General features: G+C 41.6%; 2 protein-coding genes across 3 annotated transcripts in view; one reads left to right on the forward strand and one right to left on the reverse strand.

Moving 5' to 3' along the window:
- The window catches only part of YME1L1 (YME1 like 1 ATPase), a 43,122-nt gene extending 30,619 nt beyond the window's left edge, over positions 1-12,503 (reverse strand). The window contains exons 1-3 of the mRNA XM_037740980.1: positions 12,178-12,503; positions 7,721-7,855; positions 1,377-1,539 (exon numbers count right to left, since the gene is read on the reverse strand). Of these exons, the coding sequence (XP_037596908.1) occupies positions 1,377-1,539; positions 7,721-7,855; positions 12,178-12,210 (331 nt within the window). The 5' untranslated portion in view covers positions 12,211-12,503. The remainder of the gene's footprint in view (positions 1-1,376; positions 1,540-7,720; positions 7,856-12,177) is intronic.
- Positions 12,504-12,539: 36 nt separating this feature from the next.
- The window catches only part of MASTL (microtubule associated serine/threonine kinase like), a 39,553-nt gene continuing 32,169 nt past the window's right edge, over positions 12,540-19,923 (forward strand). For both annotated transcript variants that reach the window (XM_017535478.2, XM_017535479.2), the window contains exons 1-2: positions 12,540-13,578; positions 19,203-19,340. In XM_017535478.2, coding sequence (XP_017390967.1) covers positions 13,390-13,578; positions 19,203-19,340 — 327 coding nt within the window. In that variant the 5' untranslated portion in view covers positions 12,540-13,389. The remainder of the gene's footprint in view (positions 13,579-19,202; positions 19,341-19,923) is intronic.

Below are 19,923 nucleotides of genomic sequence, written 5' to 3' on the forward strand. Positions count from 1 at the left end.
ACGGGGTTTCACCATGTTGACCAGGATGGTCTCGATCTCTTGACCTCGTGATCCACCCGCCTCGGCCTCCCAAAGTGCTGGGATTACAGGCTTGAGCCACCGCGCCCGGCATGAGGAACAATCTTAAGAGTAAATGTAAATACGTAAGCTAGAAGAGCAGTAGGCATAGGAATAACAACAACATAATAACAGTAAGAATTGTATTCTGCTGAACACTTACTAAGGGCCAAGTATTTTAGAATAAGGCAAATTAGACCGAGGCAAATTTTTAGTCTAAGCCCTCACACTCAAAACCATTTCATTTTTCCTCACACTTAACAGTTTTTTATGTCCTTACATTGAAATAAAGGAAAGAAAGAGTAAAGAATTAGTTAATGAATTAAGTTTATACAAAGTACAGCTTCAAATCAAAGCTTCATTGTAAACTATTCAAACCTGCTATTTTGTTCCTGGACTTTCATGGCCTTGTTTAAGTGCCATCCAAAGAAAAACTCATAAAGTTGACATCCCTTTTCAACAGACTAGTATGAACCCGCTTATTATAATACCATACTGTTACAAGATTCAAACAAAAAAATATGTAGACATTCCACAAAATGGATAATGACTTCTTTTTATCAATGTATTCTCAGAGATTAAGTATGTTTCTGGAATTAAATAAATGTGTGTCACCTAAAATTAAAACAAACACCACCCCCTCATTCTTCTAAATGCAATGTGGTATGCTGAAGTGGATCCTGGAAAAGAAAAATAACACTTGCAGAAAAACAGTGATTTGGTAAACACAAATTCTGTTGAAATTCAAAGTCTGTAGTTTAGTTAGAAATATTGTACCAGGCAGGGCGTGGTGGCTCACGCCTGTAATCCCAGCACTTTGGGAGGCTGAGGCAGACAGATCATGAGGTCAGGAGTTTGAGACCAGCCTGACCAACATGGTGAAGCCCTATCTCTACCAGGAATATAAAAATTAGCCAGGCGTGGTGACTACTCAAGAGGCTGAGACAGGAGAATTGCTTGAACCTGGAAGGCAGAGGTTGCAGTGAGCCAAGGTAGTGCCACAGCATTCCAGCACGGGCAACAGAGTGAGGCTCCGTCTCAAAAAAAAAAACCACATTGTACCAATGTTAATTTCCTAGTTTTGACAAATGTCCCATGGTTATATAAGATGTCAAAATGAGGGGAAGCAAAATTCTGTACTGTCTTTGCAACTTTCCTGTAAATCTAATACTATACCAATATGAAAAATTGCAAAAAAAAAAAAGACACTCCAAAACTTCATGAAGGAACCCAGCCCATAGTAAATGTTAATAAATGGTATCTACAATTATTAACAGTGCTAAAATATTTAATTAGAACAAAAAAATACATTAACATACCATATTTATTTTCAAAGAAGGATTGTGCAGAGACATGGGATGTATGCCAATGGGAAGAAATGTTTTTGCCTTTACAAAATCCAGGAAGTAGATTTTCTACTAGCTGATCAATCTGTCCAATTTTTAGTTCAGATAATCCAAGGTCCTTTAAGTTAAGTGAAGGCTGTAAAAGATTGGGTTAACCAAGTATGCATTAACATTATCAAGATATTTAACCTAAGAAGTACATATTATCAGTTAAAACAATTGGATTTTAAAAGTCTAACAAATATATTTCCTTTAATATTTAAAAATAAATTGATGCAAATATTTTTACAGTTCGTTTTACTGAGGTCAGTCAAATGAGGTTTGACATAGGTTAAAAAATTATATTCCCAATGGTATCCTTAAATAAAGAGATGACATTTCAGTATGAATGAGAAAAAAAAAAATTTCTAATCAGACCCAAACCACTACTGAGCTAAGCATTATGGTTCACAGAATCAAGTGAAATGGATATTTTTTCCTTCTCTCCATACAAGGGTACTCTGATCAATAGCTAGTCTATTAACCAACAGTCAAGCATCTATGATGACAAGAGTATAAGAGTAACTGCCTGCAGGGTTACAAAGTATGTTATAAAAGGTCAGGGAGATTTTCCCCAATAGTATAGAACTGATTGGCAGTTAATAGTAAGGTTCTTGAATTGGGGAAATTCCATTCAAATTATAATCTTCACCAGTCCATGGAGTTTTTAAGCTTCCTCCAAGTCCCTAAGTGGCCATAGATAAAAGCCCACTTGACAAGGAAATAGTATGCTTGGTTACCATGGGACATCTCATTCCTCTGGCCTCACTGCTGAGATCCTTCCTTGAACTCAGAGGTTCTAAAGTTACCCATATCTTCTAACGAGGAAGAAAATTAAAGTCAAACCTGTGTGAAAATCAGGGAAAGAAAGTCTAAAAATCACAAAAATGTATGAATACACACCCACCTTTAAACAACAGGATAGGGATTATTCTCTTGTCCATATGAGCTGAAAGTGAGGTACTTAAAGGCAAGTAACAATTACATGTCACTCAAACCCAAAACAGCTAAGGTGGGAGGATTGTTTGAGGCCAGGAGTTTGAGACCAGCCTAGGGAATATGGTAAAACACCATCTCCACGAAAAATGTGAAAATTCATTGGGCATGGTGGTATGCGCTCACAGTATGAGCTATTCGGGAAAAATGTTTGAGCCCAGGAGTTGGAGGTTGCAGTGAGCTATGATAGTGCCACTGCACTTCAGCCTGGGCTACAGAGGAGGGACCCTGGCTCTAAAAATAAAAATGTTTTAAATAGAGGCATGGACATGGATTATGTAAATCTGGAGTGATGTCTGGAAATATGGTACACATTTTTTACTAGCTATAGCTCGTATTCCTAGAATTCATTTTCTCAATACTAAAGTGACTATAAAAAAATATACCTTATTTCACATAGTAAGGATTAAAGGCAGAGATCATGCCTTACTCATCTACATATCCTAGCATATATCATCATGGGCACACAGTAAGAGACAGTTAAAGCCATGACAAAATAAAATACTCAGAACTACTTTTTAAGCTATTAAAAATGATGGATGAAGAAGACTTAGGGAAGGGGTCAAACAAAAAGCCATCCAAGGGTCTGGAATACCTCAAAAAGTTCAGGGAAAGAAAAAACTAAAGAGATAGGTATGGGCAAACTGTGAAGAGCTGTGTTTGAATTTAATTCTCTAAATATGATTAGTTTTGTCTTATGGAAGAAAATAGAGGACTAAGGAAGATAGACTGGACTAACATGCTAGCTCACGCCTATAATCCCAACACTACGGGAGGCTGAGGTAAAACGACTGCTTCGGGCCAGGAGATCAAGATCAGCCTGGTCAAGAAAGCAAGACCCTGTCTCTACAAAAACTTTAAAAATGATAAACAAAGAAGCTAGACTGGATGAGAGAGAAGGCTGATGGATAAGTGAAAGATGGCAAGAACCTGAACTAAGCGTGACTAAGAAGGATAGACAAAGCAAATCATAGACAATAGGCATCTGAAGAAACTCGCAGGGTATAGGGATTTAGAGAGAGAAGGGTTCTGGACAAATGTGCCAGTTTTCAGTTGGTTGTGTCCTAGCTCTTCTTCATCCTTTTTTCTGGCTCCGTGACAATGGATCTGTACTCTTTGAATATTTTTCCTTTGCCAACTGAAACAGCGTTAAGCTTTGTCAGTGAGTCACTGAAGACACAGTTAGTTGTAGGAGGAGGGGTTTTGATTCCTGGTTCTGGTATGCTCATTCAGTATTGTGTGCATTGGCGTGATCTCAGCTCACTGCAACCTCTGCCTCCTGGGTTCAAACAATTCTCATGCCTCAGCCTTCTGAGTAGCTGGAATTAAAGGCAAGCCCCACCACACCTGGCTAATTTTTTGTATTTTTAGTAGAGATGGAGATTTCACCATGTTGGCCAGGCTGGTCTTGAACTCCTGACCTCAAATGATAATTCCAAGATTATCATGGGTGTCTATAACACCCATGGTTTCTAGAGCATCTGGTTCTTGTCAATTGTACAGTTTCACCAAACCCTGGCTCCTGGAGTGCACAATGGCCAGCAGGACCTAGCAGTTTCTCCGGCACCACTCGTATAACAGCTTCTCTAATAGGACACATCCCCAGGAACAGCCTTCCCCGGTATCCTACAGGGCAGACTTCCCAGATTTCCAGCAAGTTCCACTGACATGACATCACAGCAACTTCTCTACTGTTCAGTAAGCCAAGACCATGCCTTCAACAACAAGGTCAGGATCTCAGCCTGGGGGTGGAGAACGCTTCCTGACTCTATCTCAGCCCTAGAAGTATTAGCTGCTCCCTAAATCTGATGGTCCTTTTAAATTTTTTTTAGTTTTCTTTACTTCTTAAATCCCCAGCTATTCCAAACCCTTGTAAAAAAATTTTTTTAGATTAAACCAAAAAATGACATTTTAAAAATGTAGATAGATAGATAGATAGATAGATAGATAGATAGATAGATAGATATGGCAGAGTCTCACTCTGTCACCCAGGCTGGAGTGCAGTGGCACGATCTTGGCTCACGGCAACCGCTGCCTCCTGGGCTCAAACAATTCTCCTGTCTCAGCCTCCTGAGAAGCTGGGACTACAGGCACCTGCCACCACACCTGGCTAATTTTTGTATTTTTAGTAAGATGGAGTTTCACCACATTGGTTAGGCTAGTCTCAAACTCCCGACCTCAGGTGATCCACCTGTCTTTGCCTTCCAAAGTGCTGGGATTATAGGCATGAGCCACTGTGCCCAGCAGACATTAAATTTTTATACTAAACTTTTACTCTTCAAATGACTATGTGGTTTCTCTTTTCTGGTTGAACTCAGAGTGATAAAGAAGGACTAAAGCCGCTGTAAGACCAATAACTCAGTTTTGGGCATATTAAATTGGAAATCCCGAGAGTCTATCCGAGGAAAATGTCTAGATAAATTACTCAAAACTTTCCAGTAACTTTACAGTTGAAGATGTATTTGGGAGTTATATACAGAGAGATGTTAACTGAAAATATGCAAGTGGTGGCCAGGCACAGTGGCTCACACCTGTAATCCCAGCACTTTGGGAAGCTGAGGCAGGTGGATCACCTGAGGTCAGAAGTTTGAGAACAGCCTGGCCAACATGGTGAAACCCCATCTCTACTGAAAATACAAAAAATTAGCCAGGTATGGTGGAGGGCACCTATAATCCCAGCTACCTGGGAGACTGAGGCAGGATAATCACTTGAACCTGGGAGGCGGAGGCTGCAGTGAGCCGAGATCGTACCATTGCACTCCAGCCAGGGGCAACAAGAGTGAAACTCCATCTCAAAAAAAAAAAAAAGAAAAAGAAAATATGCAAGTGGGAATATAACCTGAGAGAATGTAAAAAATGAAAATTAGGAGGGGCATGGTGGCTCATGCCTATAATCCCAGCTCTTTGGGAAGCCAAGACTGGCAGATCATTTGAGGTCAGGAGTCCGAGACCAGCCCTGGCCAACATGGTGAAACCTCGATCTCTATTAAAAACACAAAAAATTAGCCAGGTGTGGTGGGGCATGCCTGTAATTCCAGCTACTCGGGAGGCTGAGGCACGAGAATTGTTTGAACCCAGGAGGCAGAGGTTGCAGTGGGCTGAGATCATGCCACTGCATTCTAGCCTGGGCAACAGAGTGAGACTCTAACCTCAAAAAAACAAACAAACAAATCCATCATCAAAGTAGTATCAGTCAATTTAAGGGATTATTTGCAAAGTACGAAAGGTCAAATGCAAATGATAAGTTGATAGATACAAGATTTGAGAGATAGAGGGTTTGTTTTTTTTTTTTTGTAAAAGGCCTATGTTTAACACTAAGGAAATCAGCACTAACTTCAGCTAAACAAGTCTGAAAAATGGTAAAAGTAGTAGCCAAATTTTAATAGAATGCAGTGTGAATACACACACAGAAAATGTATGGCATAACAAATTCATAAGACTACTAAATGAGCAAAGCAGAATCTAAATCCACATGTGCAGTGGTATCCAACTATTATAAAATGTAAAAAGTTTGGGAGAAAAAGATATAAGAAATATAAATATAAAATGTTAACAGTCTTATCTCTGGAAAAGAATATCACAGATGAATTCTGTTTCTTCTACCTACACTAATACTTTTCAAAATTTGTAAAACAATGTAATTTTGCTGCATGTACCAATTTTGATACTGATAATATTTTCAGTTGTAAGGTTCTCTTGGCCTATAATTTTGAAGAACAGTAACAGTAGTAGAGTAGAAAGACAATGGACAGTGTACAGAAAAAGGCAATAAGAGCTAGGCAAATAGTACAAAAGGAAGCATAAGATGACAAATTTCTCATCTAATTAAACTTTTATCCCAAGACTGACTCCACAACCCCCTCAAAAGCAAGCTCTTTTCAACTCCTCCTCTACCATCCTTTGCCATTAACTCCTGATGTCAGAACTAAGAACATAACCTATTTATGAGTTGAAGAGGCTTTGGAAACTTAATGACAGATTATAGCATCTTTTCCATGAAAAATGTATCCTGAGCTTGTAAGCAACTATCTTACTAATGAGCCTTGTAAATACAGTTCTTAGGTTCATAATTTTCAATATCCTAGGAAACACTGATTTTATAATTATATGAATACTGAAAGTACAGTGTCCCAGCTTACATATTTCACTTTCCAGTACCTATATTTTGATTGTTCAATTATACTGAAAGCTCTTATAAGGCAGTAGATGATAACTTCTTACTATTTTATCTTCCTTGAAACTTGGGAGGTAATTACGGTGAGTTACCGGTGGGTTCACTGCTACTGCTAAAGAACACAAGAGAGTATCTGACTGGTTTCGCACAATCTAGGAGGTGCTGATACCAAGTATGATGCCAAATGAAATTTTTTTTTAAAAGTCTAAATATTTTTTCAATATGTATAACAAAAGCCAGAAATATCTTCAATTACAAAGAAAATTAAGCTGAAGGCAGAAATCACTGCTACAAGTGCCTAAAGAAAGATACATCATCTAACACGACTAATAGTACAACTGACCCTTGAACAACACAGACTAGAACTGCACAGATCGATACATGGGACTTTCTTTCGTCTCTGCCACCAGAGACAGCAAGACCAAGACGAGCCCCTCCTTTTCCTTCTTGGCCCACTCAACTTGAAGATAATGAAGATTTTTATGATGGTCCACTTCTACTTAATAAATGGTAAATATATTTTCTCTTCCTTATGATTTTCTTAATAACCCTTCTTTTGGCCGGGTACAGTGGCTCACGCTTGTAATCCCAGCACTTTGGGAGGCCCCGGCAGGCAGATTGCGAGGTCAAGAGATCAAGACCACCCTAGCCAATATGGTGAAACCCTGTCTCTACTAAAAATGCAAAAATTGGCTGGGCATGGTGCCTGTAATCCTAGCTACTTGGGAGGCTGAGGCAGGAGAATGGCTTGAACCTGGGAGGTGGAGGTTGCAGTGAGCTAAGATGGCGCCACTGCACACCAGCCTGAGCAACACAGCGAAACTCCATCTCAAAAACAAAAAAACATTTTATTTTCTCTATCTTACTTTATCGTAAGAATACAGTACATATTGTCTTCATGATACTGAAAAAAAAGAATATAGTACATAATACATAAAATATACAAAATGTATGATAATGGACTTTTTATCAGCAAGGCTTCCCAGTCAATAGTAGGGTATTAGTAGTTAGGTTTCTCAGGGAGGGTCAATATCCTTAATCCCTCATTTGTTCAAGGGTCAATGGTATATCAAAAAGGCTTTCTCACACAGCCAGGATAACTACTTACCTCACTGCTAGGAGCCTCATGCTCAGGAACCACATCTCTATACTGGTTTTGAGAAACTGACACTCCACTGACAGAAACAGAAGTGTTTTTTGGTGAATGGAAGGCATTGATGAGATGACTCAAAGGAATTGTAACCTAGAAAAAGATACAAGTTAAAAATTAAGTAGTTTTTGTTTTTTTTTTTTTTAAATAAACAGAACAATCTTCTTTTTCTTGTCAGGATTTGTTAAGTGTTAAACACACACTATATATCAACCCTGTATACTAAAAACTGTAAGTACTCAGATTTACTGCTGGTGAGAAGAAATTGGTATTTTCTTTTAGGATATTATTCTGGACATATAAATCAAAGGTATCAAAAATGCATACATTTCTTGTTTCCAGCAATCCATCTTCTAGGAATTTATTCTAAGGAAATAATCTGACAAGTGCTTGCACATACACAGAGAACAACTCATCCAAACATTTTAAAAATAATAAAAAGATGAAAACATCCAGCATTCGAGGAGCAGCAAAATAAAAAATACCACTGGTCAGGTGCAGTGGCTCACACCTGTAATCCCAGCACTTTGGGAAGCCGAGGTGGGCGGATCACTTGAGGTCAGGAGTTCAAGACCAGCCTGCCCAACACAGTATAACCCCGTCTCCACTAAAAATACAATTGGCCAGGCTTGGTGGCGGGCACCTGTAATGCCAGCTACTTGGGAGGCTGAGGCAGAACAATCACTTGAACCTGGGAGGCAGAGGTTGTGTTGAGACAAGATTGTGCTCTTGTACTCCAGGAGCGAAAACTCCCTCTCAAAAAAAAAAAAAAAGTAAGTATATATCCAGAATGTTATACTTCTCAACTTCCCCAATGCCACCATGATATGCTAATTCACCATCATCAATATGTGATTTTTTGCAATAGTTTCCTAAATACTTTCCCTGCTCTGCTCTTATCCAGCTGCAGTGTATTCCCAAAAGAGAATAAAAGTGATCGTATTAAAAGCAAAGTCAGTTCACATCACTCCTCTGCTTAAGCCCCTCCGATGGTTTCGGTTCTCCAGTTAAGAGTAAACGCCAAAGAAAGTCCTAACAACGTGACCTATAAAGCTTTCCATGGTTTGTCTCCTCATTACCTCTCTGAATTTATCTACTATGCTCCCCTTCCTTCTCTCTGCTCCAATCCAACTGGCCTCCTTGCTGTTGCTGAAAACTCATGAATAGCATACAATCAAGAAATAACTGTAAGTATCCTTTGTGGAGCAGTCCAAGCAGCTGTTCTGCCTATGGAGTGGCCATTCTTTACTCCTTTACTTTCTTAATAAACTTGCTTTCACTTTATAAACTCTCTTGAATTCTTGTTCAAGATCCAAGAACTCTCTCTTGGGGTCTGGATCTGGCCCACTTTCGTAAAAATTCCAATGTTTATCTCCTCCAAAACTCAAGTTTGAGTTGAGAAGAATGGCAAATTTAGTTGCCACTGTAATCCTGTTATGAGGTGGGACCTTTAAGAGGCATTTAGTTCAGGAGAGCTCTGCCCTCATCAATGGACTAATGCCATTGTTGTGGGGCACTAACCATTTAATAGATGAAGACAAGAAAAAAAAATAAATGAAGACAAGAAAGATTTAGAATCTGACTCAAAATTTCAGACTTCTCATCCCATGGATAGACATGGATACACAAATTTGTGACATATTAATGAATAAAGCAGACTGTAAAACTACCTTAAGTGTGCATACCTGTGCTTGTCTACAGAAAAAGAAAGTGTGAAAGAATTTACTCTAAGATATATATCCCTGGGTAATGAGATAATTATGGGTGATTAACATTTTCAGCATTTTTAGCAAAAAACATGGATTTGTTTTAAGGCTACTCAAGTGAAGCAATGTATCAAAGTCAGAAAGAAACAGTAAGTTCCTTACTCACAGCCTGAGGGCAGTAAAAAGAAAACAAATAAACAGTAACTTCTTTTGAAACTTTAAAAATAATCGAATCATTTCAAGATACAGATTTTCTGCCTATTTATTTGAAAAGGTTTGGGGCCGGGCACGGTGGCTCAAGCCTGTAATCCCAGCACTTTGGGAGACCAAGGCAGGCAGATCATGAGGTCAAGAGATCGAGACCATCCTGGCCAACATGGTGAAACCCCGTCTCTATAAAACTACAAAAAATTAGCTGGGCATGGTGGCGTGTGCCTGTAATCCCAGCTACTCAGGAGGCTGAGGCAGGAGAATTGCCTGAACCCAGGAGGCGGAGGTTGCGGTGAGCCGAGATCGCGCCATTGCACTCCAGCCTGGGTAACAAGAGCAAAACTCCGTCTCAAAAAAAAAAAAAGGTTTATTTGAATTAGTTTTATCTCTTTTCATTCACAAAAGGATTTAGGATTGAGTTCTCAACAAAAATGTTTGCTGGGTCAGAGAGGTGGCTCACGTCTGTAATCCCAGGACTTTGGGAGGTTTAGGCGGGCGGATCATCTGAGGTCAAGAGTTCTAGACCAGCCTGGCCAACAAGATGAAACCCTGTCTCTACTAAAAATACAAAAATTAGCTGGGCATGCTGGCACATGCCTGTAATCCCGCTACTCCAGAGGCTGAGGCAGGAGAATTGCTAGAACCCAGGAGGTAAAGGATGCAGTGAGCCGAGATCACACCACTGCACTCCAGCCTGGGTCACAGAGCAAGACTCTACCTCAAAAAAAGAAAAAGTTCATTTTCTGTGTCTTCCTTTTACCATTTAATTTCAAGTGTATTCAACCAATTGATCAACTAGGAATTCCAAATGTGTTGATGAGCTTTCAAAGCAAGAAATGCCTGAGTTCCCACCATATCTAAACCCTGTTAAGACTGCCTATAGTACTTAAAAATCCTTTATCATCTCTACCAACATCACATACTACTAACTCTTCATCCAGTTGATGGGAAATTGTCCTAAAATCAGGCCTCTTAATGTGAACTAAAGAAAAGAGTTTAGTTTCAAAAATTTTAACATGATACTTCTTTATCAAACAATTGCTAGGACTCCTCCGGATACTGTCATCTTGGTAAATAACACCTTCAATGCATCCATCTGCTCAAACCCAGAAACACCTCTCTCCATCATTTCTCATATCTGATCCCTCATGCAATTCCTCTTTGTTCAAAATATGTCTCATTCTCTTCTTTCCATAACCATTTCAACTGCCTTAATAGGGGGGTATGCTCAACCAATAACACTTCCATTCTTGCCCTCTCCTATTCTCCATACAGCAAAAAGCCAGAGTCTTTTAAAAATGAAAATCTAATGTTTTAAAACTTTCAATGGTTCCCAGCCATAACATATCCTTAACTCCCTGTATGATATGCCTCAAGTCTTTTCTCTAACCTCTTTTGTCTAAATAGTCACACTAGTCTTATGCCTGCGATATCTGTTCACTCTTCGCCTGGCTAAGTCCTACTCATATTTACTTCCTATCAATATTAACAGATGATTCCACATTTGCTTTGCTCACCTGGTATATAACTGATGCCCAATAAACAAGCAACCGCTTCAATTTGTTAGCCAGTACTAGCACCAAAAAATTAAAAATTCTTAAAATGAGGGGGAGTAAAAGTTACACAAAGAAACACAATCATATGTCTAAACCAAGAGCATTCATTTTCTTAAAAATAATTTTTAAACAAATCTCAAAGTAAAAACTACTTCTTGGCAAAACTATAAGAACTCTCAAAAAAAAAAAAAAAAAAAAACCCCCACAAAAAAAAAAAAAAAAAAAAAAAAAATTAATTAAAAAAAAACTATCACAATGTTACCATCAAAAAAAGAGACTGGAATGAAGCAAGAATAAAACATTGTCACAAGTGATTACTCACAAAAGGTGTAATGAAAACCCTTGAAATCATTTTTCTCTTCACTACCTTTTGTTTTACAAAACAATAAGGATGAGGCTCGGAAATATATACATTAGTTATTTCTGTAAAAAGAGCAAAAAAATGCATGACTTGCCATTCAAATTATTATACCATGTTTGGGTCAAATTTAAATTCCATCTAAAAGGAAAGAAAGAGCAGGGATCAGGGTTGTGAACACTAAAGCCAGTGGAAAGTCAGACGAAAAGGGAACATTAGCCGCTCCCTTTACACCTACGGTGGAGACATTTCCCCCGTCCCCACCCCCGAACGCCGGACACTGAACAAAGCCGGACGGATTCTCTAGCAAAAATTCCACTCAATCAGTTCGATAAGCCCGGGTCTCTCTCTCTCTCCATCACGCTCACATCCCGCCTCTGCCCCAAAAAGCTTCATCCTCAGCCATCAAGTCTCCGGCCCACTCTCAGCGTTGTCTGCTGATCCACTCCACAATCATGCGACTAGCGATGAGTTAATTGCTTCCTTCCTAGAATCCCTTTAGAGAAATCGCTGCCACAAACGCAATATGCAAACAGCCGCAGGCAGGTCGGAAGGAAAAAAAAAAGGACTGAAAGCCGGGCTCACCTGGGGTTGAACCGTGCTCGACAAGGAAAACATCTCCTACGGGCCCTCAGCGACCTCACCCGCCTGCCGAAACTGTCCCTCTGTTCCTGGCCTGGCGGGGAGGCGCTGAGCCCTTCTTTTTTGCTTTTTCTCCCCCTCGTTGCCCCTCACTCCTCCCAGAAACGGAAAATGGCCTCCCCTTCCTACAGCTACTGCAACGACAGACAATCCGCCCCGGAAGACGAGGCGCTAACGCAACAGTACTTCCGGGGCAAGCGGGCTCCCTACCCACCGAGTGCTTATGCGTTCTTGGCAGCCCCAATGTAGTTGAAATTTACAAGGAACATTACTTGTAAACATATTTACAAGTCCTCAAAGGTCTTTGGCTGTTTTTGTTTGTTTTTTTTAGACAGAGTGTGGCTTTGTCGCCAGGCTGGAGTGCAGTGGCGCGAACTCGGCTCACTGCAACCTCCGCCTCCCGGGTTCAAGCAATTCTTCTGCCTCAACCTCCCAAGTAGCTGGGACTACAGGCGCCCGCCACCACGCCCGGTTAATTTCCTTCAGATTTTCTAGTTTCCATATGAAATCTTCTGACTAGGTCTTGAGCAATAAGGTCTTTTGCTACAATTTAGTGCTCTTTCCCTCACACTAAATCGAAAATTCTCCCTGTTGGTTCTCATCTGTTTAAGTCAAGGAAATTACATCCTGGGAAAACGTCTGATGACAGGAGCGGCCACCCGCTTCCTGCCCATCCAGTTTCTCCACATTCTGTGCCTTCAGTAGCTTCCACACCTCATCCCTGGCCGTCGCTATACTAGAGTCCGAACTGGTTTCTACGCCTCTAGTGGGTGGGAGGTCGTGTCGGGGAGAAGGACCGCTTCCCACGAGACTCGCTAGGAGGCCGGGAGAAATCTCTTCAAAGCCTGCGATTTAGAGTCCAGTCCCAGTCGTCTCGTTTCTGGTCCAGAACTGTTTGTGCCTCCTCCCTGATGACGAATGATGTCAGTGGGGCCGCGGTCACTGCCCACGAAGACTCTACCACCGTGGAGTCGGGGCTTTCCCGGCGTCCGAGCCCTGCCGCATCTGCTGAGGGGAGGTGAGGAGGGCGGGACGCAGCGGCGCGGTGACGTCACGGCCGCGCGGCGTCGGCGGAGCCTCACTTTGAACCCAGTTGGCGGGAGTGGCTGCTGGTAGAGAGGCGGCGGCTGCGGGTTCGCTGTAGGCTGTCCAGCGATGGAGCCCACCGCAGGGAGCGAGAAGGATACTGGAGGAGGCGCGGCTACCGAGGAGGGCATGAATAGGAGGATCCCGGTGCCAAGACCGCCCTCCATTGAGGAATTCAAAATAGTGAAGCCCATTAGCCGGGGCGCCTTCGGGAAAGTGTATCTGGGTCAGAAAGGCGGCAAATTGTATGCAGTAAAGGTAGGAAGTCAAGGAGGAGCAAAGGAAGGGGTCACGCCCTTCGGCTCTTCTTCCTGCCCTCTCGTCGTGGGCGGGCCCCGGGGCTGCTGGATCGGGGAGTCTGGGTGGCCCAACTTGCTGAAGCCTGCAGAGCCCTGCGAGCTGACTTCTTCTGGGGACAACATCAGCGGTCGGGTCGGGTGTCTTGCCTCTGCTCCGCCCTTCCCTCCATATCTTGGATGCCCAGTGAGAACAGCAAAGTTTGACCCCCTTCTCCCTGCTCAGCGTTAGCAAATGAGGAAACTGAGGCCAAAGGCAAAGGGACTTGACCGAGGTGATTACATCGGCCTTAGTTCAACATGAACGTAAAGTCGAAGCCCTGATTCGTAGTCTCACCCAGACTTGAGTCAGGTTTCCAAATCCAAAAGGTTTTTAGTAATTCGTGGTTTTGTTTACCTTGTTTGTTTGCCTTGACGTGCAGAATTGCCGAAATTTTTCTACCATAGAAAAGTGATTAGTTTGTAGGCACTGATGCCTTTTTAAGTTTAACTCTTAACCAGGAGGAAGATGCGCTGTTTTCTGATAAGTCTTTAATAGTTCTTTTTTAAGACGGAGTGTTGCTCTGTCGCCCAGGCTAGAGTGCAGTGGCACCATCTCGGCTTCCTGGAACCTCTGCCTCCTGGGTTCAAGCGATTCTCCTGTCTCAGCCTCCCAAGTAGTTGGTATTACAGGCGCGCTCCACCACGCCCGGCTGATTTTTGTATTTTTTTAGTAGAGATGTGGTTTCACCATGTTGTTTTCGTCCTGTTGGCCAGGCTAGTCTCGAGCTCCTGACCTCAGGAGCCACCTCCGTCTACCTCGGCCTCTCAGAGTGCTGGGATTACAGGCTTGAACCACTACGCCTGGCCCTGTTCTTAATTTTTTTTTTTTTTTTTTTTTTTTTTTTTTTGAGGCAGAGTTTTGCCCTTGTCGCCCAGGCTGGAATGCAGTGGCGCAATCTGAGCTCACTGCAACCTCCGCCTCCAGGGTTCAAACGATTCTCCTGAGTAGCTGGGATTACAGGCATGCCCCATCACACCTGGCTACTTTTTTGTGTTTTTAGTAGAGATGGAGGTTTCACCATGTTGGCCAGGCTGGTCTCAGACTCCTGACCTCAAATGATCCTCCAGTCTTGGCCTCCCAAAGTGCTGGGATTACAGGCATGAGCCACCGCACCTGGCATTATGAAATTTTTGTGTTAGTATTACCTATTCGTTTGATGTATCTTCTGGATTCTTTTTACTCATTTGGCCTTTGCCAGAATTGAGTTTGGAATATTCATTAAATTTGTAGCTGTCACTTCCAGGTTATATTCTAGCTTTGCAGTTTGATGTAGATTAATTTACAACCTGTTGTATAACAAAAGATCTCATTAAGTGAGCCCATTGTTTTCTCTTCAAATCTTCTATTGTGAAATCTAGAGTGCACTTTTATGTAGAGTAGGTTGAAGTATGTCCTAAGCCGATCCTTTGTCCATGCAGCAGTATGTATCATTCTAAAAACATTCAACGTGTATCAAGCTGTTCTGTTCATTCTTGGTACTCATCCATTCCTGTGGTTTCACATTACTCACATTGCTGCACTGAGTGAAGGCGGTAAAGGAAATGGGAAACCAGCAACCTGTCAGTGGGATTTCAACTTCCTATTGGACATTGTCAAGTGAATATCTAGCACACACGTCCAAATTATACTTGCCTAACCTTAACCAATTCTCTCCACCTAAATGCCTAAACTCTGAACTTCCTGTATTCTCTCTCTCCATTTAATGGCACCACTGTCATCCCTGACCTTCAGACTAGAAACCTGAATCCTGAATCATTTTAACTTTATTTCATTTCTATATATCTCTCAGTGTTCCTGTCAACTTTCATCTCCTTTAGTCATTCTTTTTACCCATTTCCATTCACAAGTCCCTGTCCAAGTACAGGCTTTCACTTTTCCCCCTATTTGTTTACTTATAAAGGTACAGGCCTGATACAGTGGCTAACCCCTGTAATCCCAGCACTTTGGGAGGCCAAGGCAGGTGGATCACCTGAGGTCAGGAGTTCGAGACCAGCCAGGCCAACATGGTGAAATCCCATCTCTACTAAAAATACAAAAATTAGCCAGGAGTGGTGGTGCCTCCCTGTAATCCCAGCTATTTAGGAGGTTGAGGCAAGAGAATCACTTGAACCCGGGAGGCAGAGGTTGCAGTGAGCTGAGATTGCACCAGTGTACTCCAGCCTGGGTGGCAGAGCAGGACTCTGTCTCAAAAAAATTAAGTTAAATTAAATTACATTTTAAAAAGGCCAGGCATGGTGGCTCACGCGTGTGGCCTGTAATCTTGCACTTTGGGAGGCCGAAGTGGGCTGATTACCTGAGGCCAGGAGTTCAAGACCAGCCTGGCCAACATGGCGAAACCCCGTCTCTACTAAAAATATAAAAATTAGCTGGATAGTGGAGTGCGCCTGTATTCTCAGCTATTCAGAAGTCTGAGGTAGGAGAATGGCTTGAACTCAGGAGGTGGAGTTTGCAGTGAGTTGAGATCACGCCACTACACTCTAGCCTGGGAGACAGGGTGATGCTCTATCTAAAAAAAAAAAAAAAAAAAAAATAGGTACAATTCAGTGGCTTTAGTAAATTACATAGTTGTATAACCATCACCACAGTCCAATTTTAGAATATTTCCATTGCTGAAAGACCTCTTCTGCTCGTTTACAGTGTCTACCCCATTAACACCCCCAGCCCCAGATAACCACTAATCTACTTTCTGTCTTTATAGGTTTCCCATTTCCAGACATTTCATAGAAATGGAATCATACAATAAGTAATCTTCTGCATCTGGTTTTTTTCATTTGACATGATGTTTCTGAGGTTCATCATGCTTTATTTCCATATGTGGTCTGTTGGAAGAGCCTCCTAACTAGAATCATTATCTTCATTTTTTCATTCATTCTTTTTTTTTTTTGAGATGCAGTTTTGCTCTTGTTACCCAGGCTGGAGTGCAATGGCGCGATCTCGGCTCACTGCAACCTCCGCCTCCTGGGTTCAGGCAATTCTCCTGCCTCAGCCTCCTGAGTCGCTGGGATTACAGGCATGCGCCACCATGCCCAGCTAATTTTTTGTATTTTTAGTAGAGACGGGGTTTCACCATGTTGACCAGGATGGTCTCGATCTCTTGACCTCGTGATCCACCCGCCTCGGCCTCCCAAAGTGCTGGGATTACAGGCTTGAGCCACCGCGCCCGGCCTCATTCATTCTTTACACATAAACTTATATGTAAACTCAAGTTCAAACTCCTTAGAAAAGCAGTCATGTCCATAGTTCTGGCTCCATATTTCTACTGTATCATCCTCATACCCTGTCTTTTAGCCACAGCAGACAATTGGCTAGTCCCTCAATGCTGTGCATTTTCTTGCTTCTGTGCTTATGTTTATGCTGGTTCCTTCTTAAGTGCTTTTCTTCCACCCTTTTCCACCCTTCACCTATTTTTTTTTTTTTTTTTTTTTTTTTTTTTTTTTTTTGAGATAGAGTCTTGCTCTGTCACTGAGGCTGGAGTGCAGTGGCACATCTCAGCTCACTGCAATCTCCACCTCCCAGATTCAAGAGATTCTCTTGCCTCAGCCTCCCAAGTAGATGAGATTATAGGCGCATGCCACCACGCCTGGCTAATGTTTGTTTTTTAGTAGAGACGGGGTTTTGCCATGTTTGTCAGGCTGGTCTCCATCTCCTGACCTCGTGATCTGCCCACCTTGGCCTCCCAAAGTGCTGGGATTACAGGCGTGAGCCAACACGCCCAGGCTCCACCTGTTTTATTCATGTATTAAGATTCGTCTTAGCTCCCCTTCAAACCTTCCCTGATCTGTCAGACCGACCCATCTCACTGAATTGGTTATTTTATATGTTCCTGAGAGCTTTGCTTTTCCTTCTACAGAACTTAATCATGATCAGTTGTTGAAATGAAAACAGCCATCCATTGGTTCTATCAGTATTTGCTTAGCACCCAACCTCTTTGTGTCTAGGAACTGGAGAACAATGGGGAAGAAAACAAACATGTCCTCATAGCCAGTAGAATGATAGGAAAAATCATGTTACTGGCTTGTTTTTTCAACTTCCCTTGGCTTTCTTAAAGAAAGGAGTTAAGGCAAACCGGCGCAGGGGCTCACGCCTGTAATCCCAGCACCTTGGGAGGCAGAGGCGGGTGGATCACAAGGTCAAGAGATCGAGACCATCCTGGTCAACATGGTGAAACCCCGTCTCTACAAAAAATACAAAAAATTAGCTGGGCATGGTGGTGTGTGCCTGTAATCCCAGCTACTCAGGAGGCTGAGGCAGGAGAATTGCCTGAACCCATGAGGCAGAGGTTGCAGTGAGCTGCACCATTGCACTCCAGCCTGGGTAACAAGAGCGAAACTCCATCTCAAAAAGAAAAAAAAAAAGAAAGGAAAGAAAGGAGTTAAGGCAGGAATTTACCATGTAGTAATGATTTTATTAAATGCTCCAATAAATCATTGAAAGAAATATGCCTGGCTGGGCGTGGTGGCTCAGGCCTGTAATCCAAGCACTTTGGAGGCCAAGGTGGGAGGATCACCTGAGGTCAGGAGTTCAAGATCAGCCTGACAAACATGGTGAAACCCTGTTTTTTTTTAAAAAAATAAAATTAAAAAAAAGATATATATATATATATATATATCTTTGTATATATATATATAGAAAGCAATATGCCTTTTTTTCTTACAACAGTCCTGAGAATTGATCCCAGTGTTACTGACTACTCAGTTTAGTATTGCAACATTATTTTTATTTATTATTAGTTTTATTTCTATTTTGTTATTAGTGTTAGGTTTCCGTAGTTCTAATCATTGTAGCTTAAGTTTCTTTTCTAGGCAAACTTCCAACATTATTTGTCTTTCTGATTCTATTCCCATCTATCAAAGAATCAGAAGTTAAAAAAAAAAAAATTAAGTAGTTACTCCATGCCCAGGTTCCCAGTTATCTGTGGGCTTATGAGGAATGTAACTGTCTTTTGACTTTGTTATCAGAACAATGGAACAGAAATTTTTTCTATTAATATGCAGAACAGTCAGGGAGCATTTGTTTAATTTTTTTTCCTTCTCAAAAGAGACTGTGATACTTCTGCCATTTAATGCCAAGATAAGAAATTCTATCTTGAAGATTTTTTTTTTTTAAATCTTAACTACTTTTTTGTACACGGTTTCCTGATAGCAGTGTAAGGTCCACATGACATCTATATGTGCTCTCTATGTTAGCATTTTCATGATGGTAACTTTAAAACCTGAGATCATTCTGTAACTAAAAAATAGAGGCAGGGAACTGTGGCTCACACCTGTAATCCCAGCACTTTGGGAGGCCAAGACAGGAGTATTGCTTGAGGCTTATTTTAGGCCAGCCTGGGCAACATGGTGAGACCTTGTCTCTACAAAAAAATTAAAAATTAGCCAGATGTACCAGTGTGTGCTGGTACTCCCAGCTACTTGGGAGGCTGAGGTGGGAGGATCACTTGAGCCCGGGGAATCAAGGCTGTACTCAGCCTGGGTGACACAATGAAACTCTGTCTCAAAATAAAATAACATGATATCACATTTATTTTATTTTATCTATTACAGGTTGTTAAAAAAGCAGACCTGATCAACAAAAATATGACTCATCAGGTACAAGCTGAGAGAGATGCACTGGCACTAAGCAAAAGCCCATTCATTGTCCATTTGTATTATTCACTGCAGTCTGCAAACAATGTCTACTTGGTGAGTAAATAATTTTTACATTGTTTCTTTAACCATTCAGCAGTCAGTGAACCCAGTGGTTTAAGAGAACCATGTCTGGGTTCAGAGAACTTGCATTTGAATTCTGGTTGCACTCACTACCTTGGCAAATTTATCTGTTATATTAGTTAGACTTCTCCAAAGAAAAAGAACCAATAGGACATATGCATATGGTGTGTGTGTATGTGTATGTATATACACTTAGAGAGATGGACTAAGGCTCACACCTGTAATTCAAGCACTTCGAGAGACTGAGACAGGAGGATCACTTGAGGCCAAGAGTTCGAGACCAACTTGGGGAGCATAGTGAGACCCCATCTCTACAAAAAAATTAAAATTAAAAATTAGCTGGACTTGGCGGTGTGCAGCTAGCTAATAGAGTCACCATTGCACTAACTGCACCCCAGCGTGGGCCACAGAGTAAGACTTCGTCTCTATTAAATAAATAAGAGAGAGAGAAAATTTTAAGGACTCAATTCCATGATTGTGAGGGTGGCAAGTCTGAAATCTGCAAGGTAGATTGGCAGAATGGAGACACAGGGAAGGGTTGATGCTGTAGATCTAG

This window comes from Cebus imitator, unplaced genomic scaffold (genome assembly GCF_001604975.1).
Source record: "Cebus imitator isolate Cc_AM_T3 unplaced genomic scaffold, Cebus_imitator-1.0 Scaffold92, whole genome shotgun sequence".
Taxonomy (NCBI): Eukaryota; Metazoa; Chordata; class Mammalia; order Primates; family Cebidae; genus Cebus; species Cebus imitator.